Genomic DNA, 16,008 nt, shown 5'->3' with positions numbered 1-16,008 from the left:
CCAGTGATTCATCCCCTATGTACAACACTCAGTGCTCATCCCATCAATTGTCTTCCTTAATGCCCCTTACCCATTTAGCCCATCCTCACACCTACAACGCCCCAGCAACCCTCAGCTTTTTCTCTATATTTAAATCTCTTATGTTTTGTCCCCGTCCCTGTTTTTTTATATTATTTTTGCTTCCCTTCCCTTATGTTCATCTGTTTTGTATCTTAAATTCCTCATATGAGTGAAGTCACATGATATTTGTCTTTCTCTGACTAATTTTGCTTAGCATAATACCTTCTAGTTCCATCCACATAGTTGCAAATGGCAAGATTTCATTTTTTGATTGCCAACTAATACTCCACTTTACACACACACACACACACACACACACACACACACATATACACATACACCACATCTTCTTTATCCATTCAACCATTGATGGACATTTGGGCTCTTTCCATACTTTGGCTATTGTTGATAGCACTGCTATAAACATTGGGGTGCATGTGTCCCTTCATGCAGCACACCTGTATCCCTTGGGTAAATACCTAGTAGTGCAATTGCTGGATTGTAGGGTAAGTCTATTTTTAATTTTTTGAGGAACCTCCATGCTGTTTTCCAGAGTGGCCATACCAGTTTGCATTCCCACCAGCAGTGCAAAAGAGAGCCTCTTTCTCCACATCCTCACCAACATCTGTTGTTGCCTGAGTTGTTCATGTTAGCCATTCTGACAGGTGTGAGGTGCTATCTCATTGTGGTTTTAATTTGTATTTCCCTGATGATGAGTGATATTGAGCATTTTTTTCATGTGTCAGTTGCCCATCTGGATGTCTTCTTTGAAGAAGTGTCTATTCATGCATTTCTTCACTGGATTGTGTTTTTTGGGTGTTGAGTTTGATAAGTTCTTTATAGATTTTGGATACTAACCCTTTATCTGAATGTCATTTGCAAATTTCTTCTTCCATTCCGTTGGTTGCCTTTTAGTTTTGCTGATTGTTTCCTTTGGTCTTCAGGAGCTTTTTATTTTGATGAGGCCCCAGTAGTTCATATTTGCTTTTGTTTCCCTTGCCTTTGGAAACGTGCTGAGTAAGAAGTTGCCACGACTGAGGTCAAAGAGGTTTTTTGCCTGCTTTCTCCTTGAGGATTTTGATGGCTTCCTCTCTTACATTTAGGTCTTTCATCCGTTTTGAGTTTATTTTTGTGCATGGTGTAAGAAAGTGGTCCAGGTTCAATTTTCTGCATGTTGCTGTCCAGTTTTCCCAGCACCATTGTCTGAAGAGACTTTTTTCCACTGGATATTCTTTCCTGCTTTGTCAAAGATTAGTTGGCCATACGTTTGTGGGTCCATTTCTGGGTTCTCTATTATGTTCCATTGATTTGAGTGTCTGGTTTTGTGCCAGTACCGTACTGTCTTGATGACTGCAGCTTTGCAATACATCTTGAAGTCTGAATAACCTTCATTTTTAAAATGAAGCATCTGTGTGATCATACTGGATCTTCATAGCAACCCTGTGAAAAAGCACTATCAGTATTCTCATATTTGAAATAAGGAACCAGAGGCTTAAGAGAGTTAAATAACGTGTGCAAAGCACGCAGTAGGTTGGGAAAGCAAGGACTCAGACCTCATCTGCTAGCAAGATTCATGCTCTTATTCCCACCATACTCAATGAGTAAGTGAACAAATGCATGAATGGATGGGGAGAAAGAAATTCAAAAGGAAAAAATTCCCACAAATGAAACTCTACACCCATTGCAAACATAACCCATACTTAGAGAAACTGATTGTTCAATAAATACTTTTTGGGGAAAAAAAAGGGAACAATTATAAAGCTGAAAGTAAGCGTAAACTTCCAGTCTGTCAAACACTGGAGCTCACTTATTCTCCCTTTGTACAAAACAAAAAGGATTAACAATCATCTTCTCTTTGTTCATCTGTGAACACACTGGTCCAAGAACTTATTGGTACTTTAAAAAGACCAATTCTTCACGGAAAAAGAAAATGGCTTTTGCTTTAAAATGATTGCCTGCAGTGACCGCACAAACCCATTTGTCCACTCCTACTCTAGACATAAAGAGACACCGAGAGCCTGCTCTATGTGCTGGGCCTAACTGCCACACAACCTATGAAAAGAAAAGCTTACGTCCCCAAGACCACCATATGCTGGTATCACATTGAAGCCATCTCATGTCTGACATAATCTGAAATTGTTTCTGGGAATGTTAGGACCTCAAATTTCCTCCGGTCATTGGTTTATGATTTTATATCACTGTTCAATCCCAAGATCCAGAAAATTTAGAGTTAGAACTTTGGATTTGAAATAACTCATTGGAATCATCTAGTTGGGGAACCATATAGAGTAATGAATCACAGTGTATGTCCTGGGCAGGTTACTCTCTGTACCTCAGTGTTTCTCATCTGTAAAATGGAATTAGTGATAGTCCCTGTTCAGTAAGCTTCTCTGGAACTTCCATGACCATAACATTCTTGAACAGCCTTGCCCCCACTACTTCTACCACTCGCAGAAAACAGAACTCCCTTCCAGAAAGGATTTAGCTCCAGCTATTAAATGGCTAAGAGAATCATTGGGAGGACCAAGGAAGTCGATGCCAGACTGAACTAGGACTAACAGCCACAGCCCCGGTGCAAGGCCAAGAACGAGTTGCTGCTCATGCCACAATCTAGCAGTTGTTGGAGAATCTGGCAGCTGCTTTTGCTACACAATATATACTAACAAAATGGATGCCACATGTCTTCCCCCACTTGACTCCTTTTGGAATTCAAGTATCATGTGGGTGCATCTGATTGGTCAGAACTTAATTTATACCTAAAATCTTAGCTTCAAATAAATCTGGGATTGGGGGATTTTTTAATTTTTTTACTTCTAGCCTTCCGTCCAAGAAAGCATTCTAGAAGGAGGTTGAATGTTGGACAAGCCCACCCACACTAGTTGCCATAAAGTACTAGTGATTACTACTATCTTGTTCAGCTCCATCTTACAGATGAGAAATTTGGCTCCAAGAGATTTAGTGAGGTTCTTCCCCTGGTTTGATGTCTATTCCTCTAACATGCTGCTTCTCCATTGACCTACAAACCCTTCATCTGGTCTATAAATTTTCATTCTATTTCTCTTCAGGATGTTACCTGAAATATTTTCTCAGTGATTAAATTTACATGTTTTTTTAATGTTTATTTTATTTGTTTTTGAGAGAGAGAGAGAAGAAGATAGAATCCTAAGCAGACTCCACACCGTCAGCACAGAGCCCAACGCGGGGCTTGAACCCACAAACCATGAGATCATGACCTCAGCTGAAACCAAGAATCAGACACTCGACTGACTGAGTCAATCACGTGCCTCTAAATTTATATATTTTAATAATTATACTATATTCCACAGATTGATTTAGACTTGCTTAAGTCATTCTAAAAGTTGCCTTTATTTCCCCCTGGTCCCCTGCCGCAAGTTTTGTTGTTTTGTTTTGTTTTCAGAATTCTAAACTGTTTCTTCAGCCTTAAGCTAAAGGCAATCAAAAGAAAAGAATCGAATCCACCTTTATTTCAGATCACTCAGACAAAATACAAGGTGGGCTTTTACCAAACCAGCTCATTTTTCCTTCTGAAATATTTTCAGAACCATATTTATAGTAAGAGTTTGAAGTTTCTCTCTCTTTTCGTTTGTTTGTTTGTTTGTTTGTTTGTTTATATATTCTCTACACCCAACATGGGGCTCTAACTCATGACACTCAGATCAAGAGTCACATGCTCTTCTGACTGAGTCAGCCAGGCTTCCCTGAAGTTTCTCTTTTTAACTAAAGTCTACTTCCTCTATTCGAGAAGCTTACATTGAATGGGAAAAGAAATCTAAACAGTTTGGTGTTTTACCATTTGATCTAAAAATAAATAAAATTTTAGTCATGATTTATAATCCCCCCAAAACAAATCAGCTCTTTTTGTTACATTCAGCCAATTTTTTTCTTTTTTTTATTGAGGTATAATTGACATATAATATTATATTGGTTTCAGGTGTACAATATAATGATTCAACATTGTATATATTGTGAAATGATTGCCACAGTAAGTCTGATTAACATCTGTCACCATACTTAGTTACAAAAAGTTTTTTTCTTGTGATAAGAACTTTTAAGACATACCTGTCTTAGCAACTTTCAAATATGCAATTCAGGGGGTGCCTGGGTAGCTCAGTTGGTTGAGTGTCCAACTTTGGCTCAGGTCATGATCTCATGGTTCGTGAGTTCAAGCCCCGCATCTCACTCTGTGCTGACAGCTCAGAGCCTGTAGCCTGCTTAGATTCTTTGTCTCCCTCTCTGTCTGCCCCTCCCCTGCTGATGCTGTCTCCCTCTCTCTCAAAAAAAATGAATAAATATTTTAAAAATTTTTAAAAATATATGCAATTCAGTAGGATTGACTATAGTCACCATGCTGTACATTATATCCCCATGACTTACTTATTTTATAACTGCAAGTCTGTACCTTTTGACCACCTTCACCTATTTCACCCACACCACTGCAACCCCCAGCTGTCCTATCTATGAGCTTAGTGTTTTGTTTTTTTTCCCAAATTTCTCATAAAATTGAGATTTGTCTTTCTCTGACTTATTTCACTTAGCATAATGCTCTCAAGGTCCATCCATGTTATCACAAATGGCAAGATTTCCTTCTTTTTATGGCTGAATAATATTCCTCTGTGTGTGTGTGTGTGTGTGTGTGTGTGTGTGATTGTATGTATTTTTTTCTTTATCCATTCATCCATCGATGGACACTTCAGTTGTTTCCATAGATTGGCTATAGTAAATAGTGCTGAAAGGAACATCGGGTGCAGGTATCTTTTCAAGTTAGTGTTTTTGTTTTATTTAGATAAATATTCAGAAATGGAATTGCTGGATTATACGGTAGTCCTATTTTTAATTTTTTGAGGAAACTCTCTTCTGTTTTCAATAGTGGCTGCACCGACTCTGCATGAAGGTTCTCTTTTCTCCACATCCTCACCAATGCTGGTTATTTCTTGTCCTTTTCCACAGTCACCATTCTGACAGGTATGAGGTCGCTCATTGTGGTTTCAATTTGCATTTCCCTGCTGATGAGTGATACTGAGCATCTTTTCATGTGTCTGGTGGCCATCTGTTTATCTTCTTTAGAAAAATGTCTATTCAGTTCCTCTGTCCATTTATTTATTTATTTATTATCTTTTTAAAATGTTTTTATTTTTATTTTTGAGAGAGAGACAGCACAAACAGGGGAGGGGCAGAGAGAGAGGGAGACACAGAATCCGAAGCAGGCTCCAGGCTCTGCACTGTCAGCACAGAGCCTGATGCCGGGCTCGTACCCACAAACCGTGAGATCATGACCTGAGCCGAAGTCGGATGCTTAACCAACAGAGCCACGTAGGCACCCCTGTTCTTCTGTCTTAAGATTGCTTAAGGTATTCAGAGTCTTTTGTGGTTCCATACAAATTTTAGGAGTGTTTGTTCTATTTCCGTGAACAGCTGATTTCAAAGGGAGACTTGAGATTCAAAGAACTCTCCTCAAAGTCAAGTTTTATGCTATCAAAAGAATAAAAAAAGTAACCGCTACTTTGTCCAAAGGAACTTGGGCTCCAACATAACACAGGTGTCCCTCTGGCACCCCACAAGCATCATCTCTTCTCTAAGTTTATTCCCTCCTAATCTAGAGAACTTCCACACTCATGCTGTCCTTTGAGACTAGGGAGTGTTTTCAAAATCAGCCCATGGTGGAGGCAAGAGGACCGGGACGAGCCATCATTTTGCCGTCTGCTAGTAGTGTGGCCTTGGACACGTTGTTTCACCTCGCTAGTGACATGTGAACATTTCACCCCAGTGTCCTCATCTGTTAAATGGAGGACTTATAGTTACTCATTCATTTGTAACCTTCCATTTCAAACATAGTCTTCAGTATGACTTTAATACATAAGATGACCAGAGCAGAAGCGGAGTGGGGGCCTAGTTCATGCACAACAGGGGCCTGGACCCTAGCCCAGACACCACAGTTTAGCTGTGACCTTAAGTTTGGCATTACTGTCTTCTATCTGCATATTAGACATGGTGGGTATTCAGTAACTTATTTTATTGTATTTTATTTTGTTTTTACTTTTATTATTTAGTAACTTTATTATTTGAGAGAGAGCGAACAGGGGAGGGGCAGAAAGATAGAGAATCTTAAATAGGCTCTGCGCTGTCAGTGCAGGGACATCAAACCATGCAGGCCTGGGGCTTCTCTGGAGGACCTCAGAAGCAGCTCCAGGGTGTAAAGATCACCCTCATGTTAACAAATTAGGACAGTGAGAGAAGCTGATGGCATAGCAGGTGAGATTTCTTTGCCACCACAGTGTGGGAGGGGTTGAAGTTCTGGGCCCATCATTTGGTTTTCTGGTGTCTCATAGCCATAGAGCTAGAAGGAACCAACAGAGGGAGTAAGAACATGCCAGAGAAATCTCTGACAGAGCAACCGGATCTCTGCTTAAATACCTGCAGTGAAGTATTCAACATGACTGACATGCCTTCATCTGAGAGCTTCAGGTGAGTTCTCCCTCCTAGACCTGCCTTTTGGAACAATGTAGAACAAGCTAGGCTTTCCAATATCTCTAAAGGCACTGGGCCCAGTTCTCTTGTGGTTTCGTCACCTGTGTCAGTTTGAAACAAATTACCTCTTGGCAGAATCTTCAATTCAACAAAATGCCACTTCTCTCTGTTTTCTTCCTAAGTACCTTGCCTTCCAGTCATCTTCCTTCTTTCTCAGATGTCTGAAAACATTGATCATTTCCAATAGTGGCTGTGCCAGCCACAGGCTGTTGCAGATCACAGACAGTGCTTGAGAATTGTTCTGATAATGTGCAAAGGAAAAGAAAAGCTCTGTGGTCACTTTTTCCTTCTTCCTCTTTTTTAATGTTTATTTTTGAGAGAGAGAAACAGAGCACAAATGGGGGAAGGGCAGAGAGCGAGCAGGACACAGAATGCGAAGCAGGCTCCAGGCTCTGAGCTCTCAGCACCGAGCCCGACGTGGGGCTTGAACCCACAAACTGTGAGATCGTGACCTGAGCCGAAGTCGGATGCTCAACCTACTGAGTCACCCAGGTGAGCCCGCCTCCCTTCCTCTTTTCTTAAGCAAGAGTTGCAGTCTCCCGGGATGGCGATTAAAAGTCCCCTTGACTAGAGAAATGCCAGTGAAGGTTATGAATGGAGGTTTATGCTTGTGCCAGACGCTGGGCCTCTGTGGCCTAGAGATCAGCTGAATGGTACTTTTGTAGTGACACCTTGAAGTCTTGAGATCCTGATGAAATGAGTGTGTATGTGGAAATATCCAGGAGGGGGAGAGGGAGGGAGGTGTTTAGGGGACTGGGGAATCTGTCAGTAGTTCCACAATTGGCAGATGAGATTAAAACTCCAGCAACAGGAAAAGTCAGGGCCACTGACAATTGGAAATATTGGCATGGGGCATAGAGAGGCCTCCTGGCTGGATTAGGACCAGATGGGTAATAGGCTGACCCCCTCAGCTGTTCATCTTGATAATTAAAGTAAATCTTGCACCTGTGATATTAAATTAGCTCAGAAACCAAAGACAACCATGGGTAAAGTACGTTTGTTGGTTTGAACACAAAGGCTTACTATCAAGAGGCATCTAGTTTAAGAAGCATTTAGTTTGGAGAAAGAGCTAGAGTGATCTCTAGCTATTAACTCCTTGCCACCTGAGCTGATTCAAAAATAATTCAGAAACTCACTCTGAAGAGCTTTCCCCAAAAAGCCAGATACGAGTATTGCATTGAATAATTTTGTTAATTTCATAACTGAACCGAATTGTATTTGAAAGTTACAACTAAAGTCAGTCCTAAGGCATCCTCCTGTGAAATAAAACCTAATAGTATAGTTTAATAGAAACCAGCACTAGATTGAGTGATCAAGGGACCTGAGTCTGTCCTCTTTCCTAATAGTAAACTTGGACACATCTTTTGATTTCTCCAGTCTTCTCTAATCTACAAAATGAGATTGGACCAGAGTGCTCAAACTCAGATTCCATGAAACTTTTTTTTTTTTTTAATGTTCATTTGAGAGAGAAAAAGAAAGCATGGGGAAGGGCAGAGAGAGAGAGAGAGAGAATCCCAAGCAAGGCTCTGCACTGTCAGTGCAGAGCCAGAAACAAGGCCCGATCCCATGAAGCATGAAATCATGACCTGAGCCAAAATCAACAGTCTGACGCTTAACCGACTGAGCCACCCAGGCGCCCCAGATTCCATGAAACTTATCAAACCCTCGAACTTGTAGTCATAGTAGAGACTGTCAAAGTGGACTGTAGTGAGTCCTTGTTTTAAATACTGGGAATGGAATGGACCACCTTAACCAAGGTTTCAACTGTTTAAAGATGACAGCATTAAGATGGACCCACTTTATCTTCACAGAAATTGCCTTGCATGGGGAATATCCGTAACTGGCCAAAATGTAGCCCACACAGAAGCTGGCTTCAACTTCTTGGTGTGATCAGCTCTCAACAAGGTGGGTTTTGTGCTATGGGGAGTTTTTCACACCTCATGAGGGAAGTCAAAACCATGCACAATCCCTGGTTTAGAATATGGGTCAGATTCCTTTTGCTGGTTAGAAAGACCTGGCCATGATTTTTTTGAATTTCTAAGTATTACTAATTTTGCTGTACTAAGCAATCAAGTAGTTACAACTGAACACCCCACATCACGAGTGGATTTTAAACCTCTATAACAGCCTTGAAGCAGATGGACAAATAAGGAGTAAGTCCCATTGAGCTAGAGAGAACGCTAGAGGGGCCAGAGGCCAAAATGTTGCATTGCTGTGGATTGCCCCCCTTCCCTAAGTGAAAATGTTCTAGTGGTCAGATGAAATGACTCCTCAACAGGGTCATTAACAATGCATCACTTCCAAACACAGCTGTCCCTATCAAGGACACACATGCTCTGAGGCCTGGGGTACGAGGAAAGAACAAGTGACCCTGCTACTTTAGCTCTTGATGAGGTACTTCTTTCAATATCTGCAATTGAGTTAAACTGATCAAACCATCTGGGTGGCGTAGAGTTTTTAAAACTAGAATTTTATTTTCAGAGGTTATCTACCAGAATATAAATTACATCCCCCAAATATACCTTCTGCCCCCAGATTAATCTTTAAAATCAGTTCTACTGATCTAAGCTCTTTCAATGGATAGAACACAAAAAATAGAGCAAAATGTTGACACAGCAGACTGGTAGGGGCTAGGTTTTTTAATCCCCTTTATGCTTATCTCCATTTTTCTAGCCAGTAAAATGAAAATACTAATCATATTAGTATACCTGAACTGCCAACTATGTTTTAAAAATAAAACACAGCACAACAGCAGGAAAGAAAAAAATACCAAAATACCGGTGCTCACTCCTAAGTGGCTTCTGGGTGCTATCGTTATGCATTTTCCAAATGTTCTATAATGTGCATGTACTTATGATAATAGCAAAAATGACTATTTTAAGATCTAGTTAACTGGTTGCAGCTTGCAGTGAAAAGTCTTCAGTGGATGGGAAGTTTTGTGGTCAGTCGCTATAAACTGGGGAGAACAGAGGGGAGGACCCCTGCTCTCAGTCTGTACTTGGAAAAATGCAGAGGTGCAGTGCTGGGGACCAAAGATGGGGGTGCTGAGGGAGACACTGACTGACCTAAGATTTCTTGTCCTGAGTTTCATGCTGGGTGGGATGAGTTCTGCCTGGAGTCCTCATGAGCCTTGCGATCCCGTATTTGGTGATAGTGTGCTTGCATTTACTTCTCTGGTGTTCTCCCCCGGCTTTGAGTAGTGCCGTTTGCGTGTCGCAGATTTTGTACAAGGGAGAAACAGCATTTGTCTTCCTGGCCCAGCAGTCATCCCCATTCCGTGGCCAACAGAAACGAGAGAAGGTCTGATCCTCTAGAGGCGCAAGCCCCTTTTTGGACTAGAGTCTGAATCCCCCTACTAGGCTGCAACAGGAGACGTACTTCTAACCCGGTGCTAAGCTCGTTACGTGTCAGAACCGTACACCTGCTCTGAGGCAGTGCCGTCTACAGTGGTGTGTGTCTAGCATGGATTCGAGTCCCCTTGTAAGCTAGTTGGTAAAAGGGCAACATTTTATTGGTCTTTGCTTACAATGAACACCTTCACATCCCAATCACCTACAGGGGGCGTACTTACTAGAAAAATTACCAGACATTCCGAGGCCCAATAACCTCCATTTTAAATATTCTTTATATCAGTAAGTAAAAATAGTTACGAAATGGTAACATCCAAAAATTGATGTTGGTAGGCCAACAGATTTCATCTTCTCTGCTCCATAAGCTCACTGAGGAAAAACACAGGAATGTTTTTATATCTCTCAAGCCAGTGCCTTTCAAGGTCCAGTTCACTTCTTACTGTTCTATATGTACAGTTAAGAATTCACACAGGCCCCCCGATGTTCTTGATGTCAAAAGTGGTTCCCCAAACCTCTGACTTTGTTATACAAAAAAACACCTAAATCTATAAATGGAAAAAAACAAAACGAGAACCTCTATCAGCTTTATTAGCTGCAATGATATGCATTATTTGTAATTATAAATTACATGTAACATGTAATTATAACAAAAACTTTAGTTTTGAAAAACGTTTTATTCAAGAATTACATAATTTCAAATATCTTCCAAAATACAGTTTCCTAGGTTGCTACAAAAGAAAGCAAATTCAATAAGAAATTTAAATCATTAAATATGTTTCACTAGTATATACATACAGAATGCCAAGCAATTAATATTTAGCCCTGGAATGCGTACCATGTCTTTTGTTTTTCCTTATTAAAGAAAGGCTCAATCCAGCACTTGGTATAGGCTATGTACAACAGGCCGAGTTCAGTGTTCACAGGAGTTTGACATCAGCTGCCTCGATTTACAGCTGTGGTAGTTTGTCCACAGGGGTGTCAAATTTGAAGTCTGTAGGAAACAGATCTGGAGCTCGAGGATAGATCAGCCTGTAGGACTGTCTGATTGTAACATCAGCGACACCAGCAATATCTCCAATTTCTAAAAGACAGAAATCAACATATTAAGGATAACTTCCATCCTATCTCCCTTCCACTACCTGCATTCCAGTTTGTGAGATACGGTAATATAAAAGCCACAGTGAGAAAACGAGAAATGTTGATTTTTAAAACCTGACGATGGAAGTCCATACGAAGAGGCAGAATGGAGGGCTACAGTTAGTAACAATAATGAGGTAGGAGCCCTTATTACGTCAAAGGGCTGTCACAGTAGTAGGAAAAGATTCACTAGATGTAAAACATTGGAACAATGCCCAGGGCACAGCACCATGAGTGGTAACAATTATACTAGCCATAGGATCTAGTATCTAGAAAGACAGGAAGTCTTTCTGAGGATCCCGGGAGTAACCCATGAATACATTCTTATGAAGAAACTCACATCATCATTGCTATTTTTAAAAGTTCCTCTTCTAATTAACTTCTAGTTAATTCTGTTAAGAGGTTCTCTGGTTAAAAGGTTCAAGCTAAAAGGGAATCGTACTAGAAATAGTTCCACAACCTCTTCTGTCTACTTCGTACCTCAGATACTACACACAGCTACTTGATACAGCTGTACGTTCTAGCACAATGGGAAGCTTCCACTCTTGCAAACACAGAACACTGAGCACAGGGAGCTCATGAGTATTTCTAGTGTACAGTAGATCCACGTTTACCCTTCAAAGTCATTGTCACCTTTCTTCCTTTTTATTAAAAAGTCCCAAAGGACTGCCACTTGACAAGTATTGGGTTATAAATACTTAAACGAAATGGAGTTTTAAAAGACAGGCTTTAAAACAAACTCATTTTACCATAACCTTTCCACAGTTCAAATCATAAGGTTTTACGAGTTTTCAGTGTGGATGCCTGCCATCACTGTGCAACGAGCTAATTGTAAGTTTCTTATCCTCTAGACACAGATACCAGTGAACGCCAACCGGCCGCTGGGAAGGGAAGAAAGGGGCCTTAAAAACAAAGAACTTCATGTAACAAAGTGCCAAGATCAATATTTCTGTGTTGATTAGAACAAACTTTACAAGTAGGAATAAAGGTAAGGACAATCTGCTTTGCTTCAACTTCTCAATTTTACCAGAAGACTCAAAATTTCCTTAAAAAATATGACTGGAGGCCAAAGGGAACAGATAACCAATGGCTGGCTTCCTTCTAATCATTCTTCTATGTGATGTATTACTTTTATTAATATAGAAACATACGGCCTAAGCTGAGGCAAAAGGCTGTTCTGAGTAGGGTAGTACAGTCATCGCAGCAAGGAATTTCGCTACCTTTTCAATTTTGAACTGACTGCTCCTTTTTCTTTATGCATCTTTTTAAGGATCAGAGAAGTAATTGATGAATACATGCTTGTAAAGAAATTCACTTAGGACTTCTGTTTGAAAGTTCCCCTATGACAGTAAACTCAAAACTGGCTTTAGAAGGCTGAACTACTGTGCTCACTTTGGCAGCACATATACTAGAAGGCTGAACTACTTCTATCAGGATCTTCATTAAGAAAGTAACATATGAGGGGCGCCTGGGTGGCGCAGTCGGTTAAGCGTCCGACTTCAGCCAGGTCACGATCTCGCGGTCCGTGAGTTCGAGCCCCGCATCGGGCTCTGGGCTGATGGCTCGGAGCCTGGAGCCTGTTTCCGATTCTGTGTCTCCCTCTCTCTCTGCCCCTCCCCCGTTCATGCTCTGTCTCTCTCTGTCCCAAAAATAAATAAAAAACGTTGAAAAAAAAAATTAAAAAAAAAAAAAAAAAAAAAAAAAAAAAGAAAGTAACATATGAAAGGAGAAAGAGAAGAGGCTTCGAGGAATGTTACAGCTGCCGATCAGCACAAATTTCCCATGTGCCGAGCTGTGCGGGCCACGCCGGACAGCAGGAAACAGGCATGGCCCCCACCTCTCAAGATATAAAAAATTTTGGTTAAGTTTTGAGGGGAAAAAAGAACTATTCAAAATAATGTTTAGGTGGGACAAAAACAACTTCTAGAAATGAAAAATGGACAAACTCAATTCTTAAAGTGAATGGGAACAAAGCATGTCATACACAGAGTTACAACTCCACAAATATTTTTGTTTATGAGCCACTTAAGAAAATGTAGTATTTTGCTTGTCAGTTTTGACTCTAAGAAACTACCTCTTAAATGTGGGTTTGGGACATTTACCTGCTTTGTACCTAAAATGGAAATACAATGACACACTAAAACTTCAGTTTCATCACTGCCCTTCCTGAGAAAGAATCCTACCTTTTTGGGTCCTCTTCTCAGCAGAGGCCTGTGAGGCCATGTAAATGGCTGCCGCCGCCACAGATATCGGGCTCCTTCCAGGAACCAAGTCCAATTCCACAGCTTTACGGGCTATGTGTGTAGCTGCCATCTGTACTTGTTTAGGAAGACAAAGGTTGGAACAAAACCTGGACATGAAGTCCCCGGTTGTAATCAAATCCACACTGGTTTCTAGAGCTTTCAAAATAAGTTTAAAGCATCGACCGATTTCTTTCTTAGAAATTCGTGACACGGCACATATTTCTGAAAAAAAAAAAAAAAAAAAATTTAAATCCACATAAGTCATATGGTTCACTAAAAAATCATTTCTGATTGTAAAATATATTCTATTTGCAAAAATGCAATTATGCTTTAAATGGCCTGATTAAAAAATGGGCAGGGGATCTGAATGGATACTTTTCCAAAGACAACATGCAGATGGCCAACAGGCATGTGAAAAGATGCTCGACATCACTAATCATAGGAAAATGCAAATCAAAACCACAACGAGATATCAGCACATGCTGGTCAGAATGGCTATTTTCAAAAAGACAAGAAATAGCGAGTCTTAGGGGAGAAGATGTGGGGGAAAGGAAACCCTCATGCACTGTTGGTGGGAATGTAAATTGGTGCCACTATGGAGCCCCTCAAAACACTAAGAACAGAAAAACCGTATGATCCAGCTATTCCACTTCTGGGTATTCATACAAAGAATACTAACACACTGATTCAAAAAGATATATGCACCCCTACGTTCAATGCAACATTATTTACAAAAGGCAAGAAATGGAAACTATCCAAATGTCCATCAGTGGAGAGATGGATGAAGAGGTGCTATATAAACACGATGGATACTACCCAGCCATAAAAAAAGAATGAAATCTTGTCATTTGCAACAACATGGATGGGCCTAGAGGGTATTATGCTAAGTGAAATGAGCCCGAGAAAGACAAATGATTTCCCTTGTAAGTGGAATCCAAAAAAACCAAAACAGACAAATGAAACAAAAACTCATGGATACAGACAGCACACTGGCGATTACCAGAGGAGAAAGGACTTGGGGAGTAGACAAAACAAGTGAAGGGAGGCAACTGTCTGATGATGGATGGTAACTAGACTTTTAGTGATTACTTCATAGTGATTACAGACGTCAAATTACAGCTGACCCCTGAACAACTCGGGTTAGGGGGTGCCAACCCCCAGCACAGTCACAGCTCCACAGAGAACTCTTTATTCCCCCAAAACTTAACTACCAATAGTGTATTATCGACAGGAAGCCTTATCGATAACAGTCAACACTGATTTTGTATACGTATTATAGACTGTTTTTATAATAAAGTAAGCTAAAGAAAATATTAAGGATATTATAAGAGCAACTACAGTACTATATAAAAAAAAATCAGTGTATAAGTGGATGCACACAGTTCAAATTCGTGTTGTTCAAGGGTCAAATATATAATACTGTCCACCCAAAACTCATATATAGTATACATGGTGTGTATATATATACATGCATGGTATACAACATACCATTTTTACTTTAGCTGTAAAGAAGTCTTTCAAACAAGTTAAATGTAGGTTCTTAATATCTCAAAATATTAACTTCTCTGAAATTTCAATTCAAACAAGTTAAGTTTCTTCTAATCCAAACTTTGTTGATATTTATGTATTAATCTGTTATAAGAAGTATGTCTATCACGGGAAAAAAAAAACAAAAAACCTCAAAGCTAAAGCGTACTTCTCAAGCTACCCAATGTCACATGTACATGCAACCCCTGGGATTATAGGCATAATAACATGAGATCAAATATTCGACCCTGTTATTCTAAATACTAAACTACCAAACACTTTCAGACCAAAAGCCTTCGTTTTAGTTGTAATAATAAAAACGATGATGATGATAAAAGCCACTGCCGCATCGTAAAGTACTCACTGATGAATGAAAGGTAATGAAAATCTTAAGCTAAAACGAACTCTGGAGGGCAAGTCAGTGTGAGCGTCACAGCCAATAGGCTGTCATGTATTCGTGACTGCAAACTGGACAAAAATACGAGTTCTCCCAAAGCCTTCAGCTTAAGTGTAAAAGTGCAAATTGTAAACCTCGAGAATGTTTTCTAAGGCCTGATTCCCTCACCTGTAGAGACCTGTGCTAGGAGTGGAAATGGTTTTCCATGCATCAAGGGTACACGCTTGGTAACAAAGGCTTACTCTGGCCTACGAAGCCAGGCCTCAAAGCCCACAAGATGAAGTCAGTCAGAAGATCTCACGAGCAAAGAACACGGAGCTTACGTGGACTAGAATGACTAAAACAGCTGGAAAAGAACATGGCTAAGATCTTCTGTCAAGGAACAAAATAAGGAGGCATCTGGAAATGATACAAAGATGGATTACTGGAGGTAACCAGGAAGACATGACTCAGCTACGTAGTGTCAAAGCTCCTTGACTTCAGTCTGTTACTTTAACATAGAAAACATTTTTATCTTCGCAACTAAAAACTTACCTTTAAATGTCCTAGGAACCCCTTCTTGTCTACAGGCAATATAGAGACAAGCGGAAGCTATGGCATCATTAGCTCTTCCCTTCAGGCTCTTCTGTTCATACACTTGCTTGAATAAATTATTTGTTCGATCCTTTAAAGCAAAGAAGCGAAGTTTAATTAACTCTAGGCCATTTAATTAGTTGCAATATCAAAATTTCATATGTTCATTAAATTA

General features: G+C 40.2%; 1 protein-coding gene and 1 long non-coding RNA gene across 3 annotated transcripts in view; one reads left to right on the top strand and one right to left on the bottom strand.

The window, feature by feature from the left end:
- The first annotated feature begins 4,045 nt into the window (after window positions 1-4,045).
- LOC132673072 (uncharacterized) lies at window positions 4,046-12,539 on the top strand. 2 transcript variants are annotated; one of them, XR_013557527.2, is made up of 5 exons: window positions 4,046-5,043; window positions 6,408-7,098; window positions 8,418-8,511; window positions 11,945-12,081; window positions 12,364-12,539. It is a non-coding gene; the product is annotated as an uncharacterized LOC132673072 (long non-coding RNA). The 2 variants fall into 2 exon arrangements; XR_009607856.3 differs by having other exon boundaries at window positions 4,046-7,098.
- The window catches only part of GTF2B (general transcription factor IIB), a 32,403-nt gene continuing 27,005 nt past the window's right edge, over window positions 10,611-16,008 (bottom strand). The window contains exons 5-7 of the mRNA XM_060625463.2: window positions 15,795-15,924; window positions 13,277-13,558; window positions 10,611-11,037 (exon numbers count right to left, since the gene is read on the bottom strand). Coding sequence (XP_060481446.1) covers window positions 10,904-11,037; window positions 13,277-13,558; window positions 15,795-15,924 — 546 coding nt within the window. The 3' untranslated portion in view covers window positions 10,611-10,903. The remainder of the gene's footprint in view (window positions 11,038-13,276; window positions 13,559-15,794; window positions 15,925-16,008) is intronic.

The sequence above is a fragment of the Panthera onca genome, chromosome C1 (genome assembly GCF_046562875.1).
Source record: "Panthera onca isolate mPanOnc1 chromosome C1, mPanOnc1 haplotype 2, whole genome shotgun sequence".
Taxonomy (NCBI): Eukaryota; Metazoa; Chordata; class Mammalia; order Carnivora; family Felidae; genus Panthera; species Panthera onca.
The sequence above is the reverse complement of the archived record's forward strand: the minus strand, read 5'-3'. Positions and strand labels throughout refer to the sequence as shown.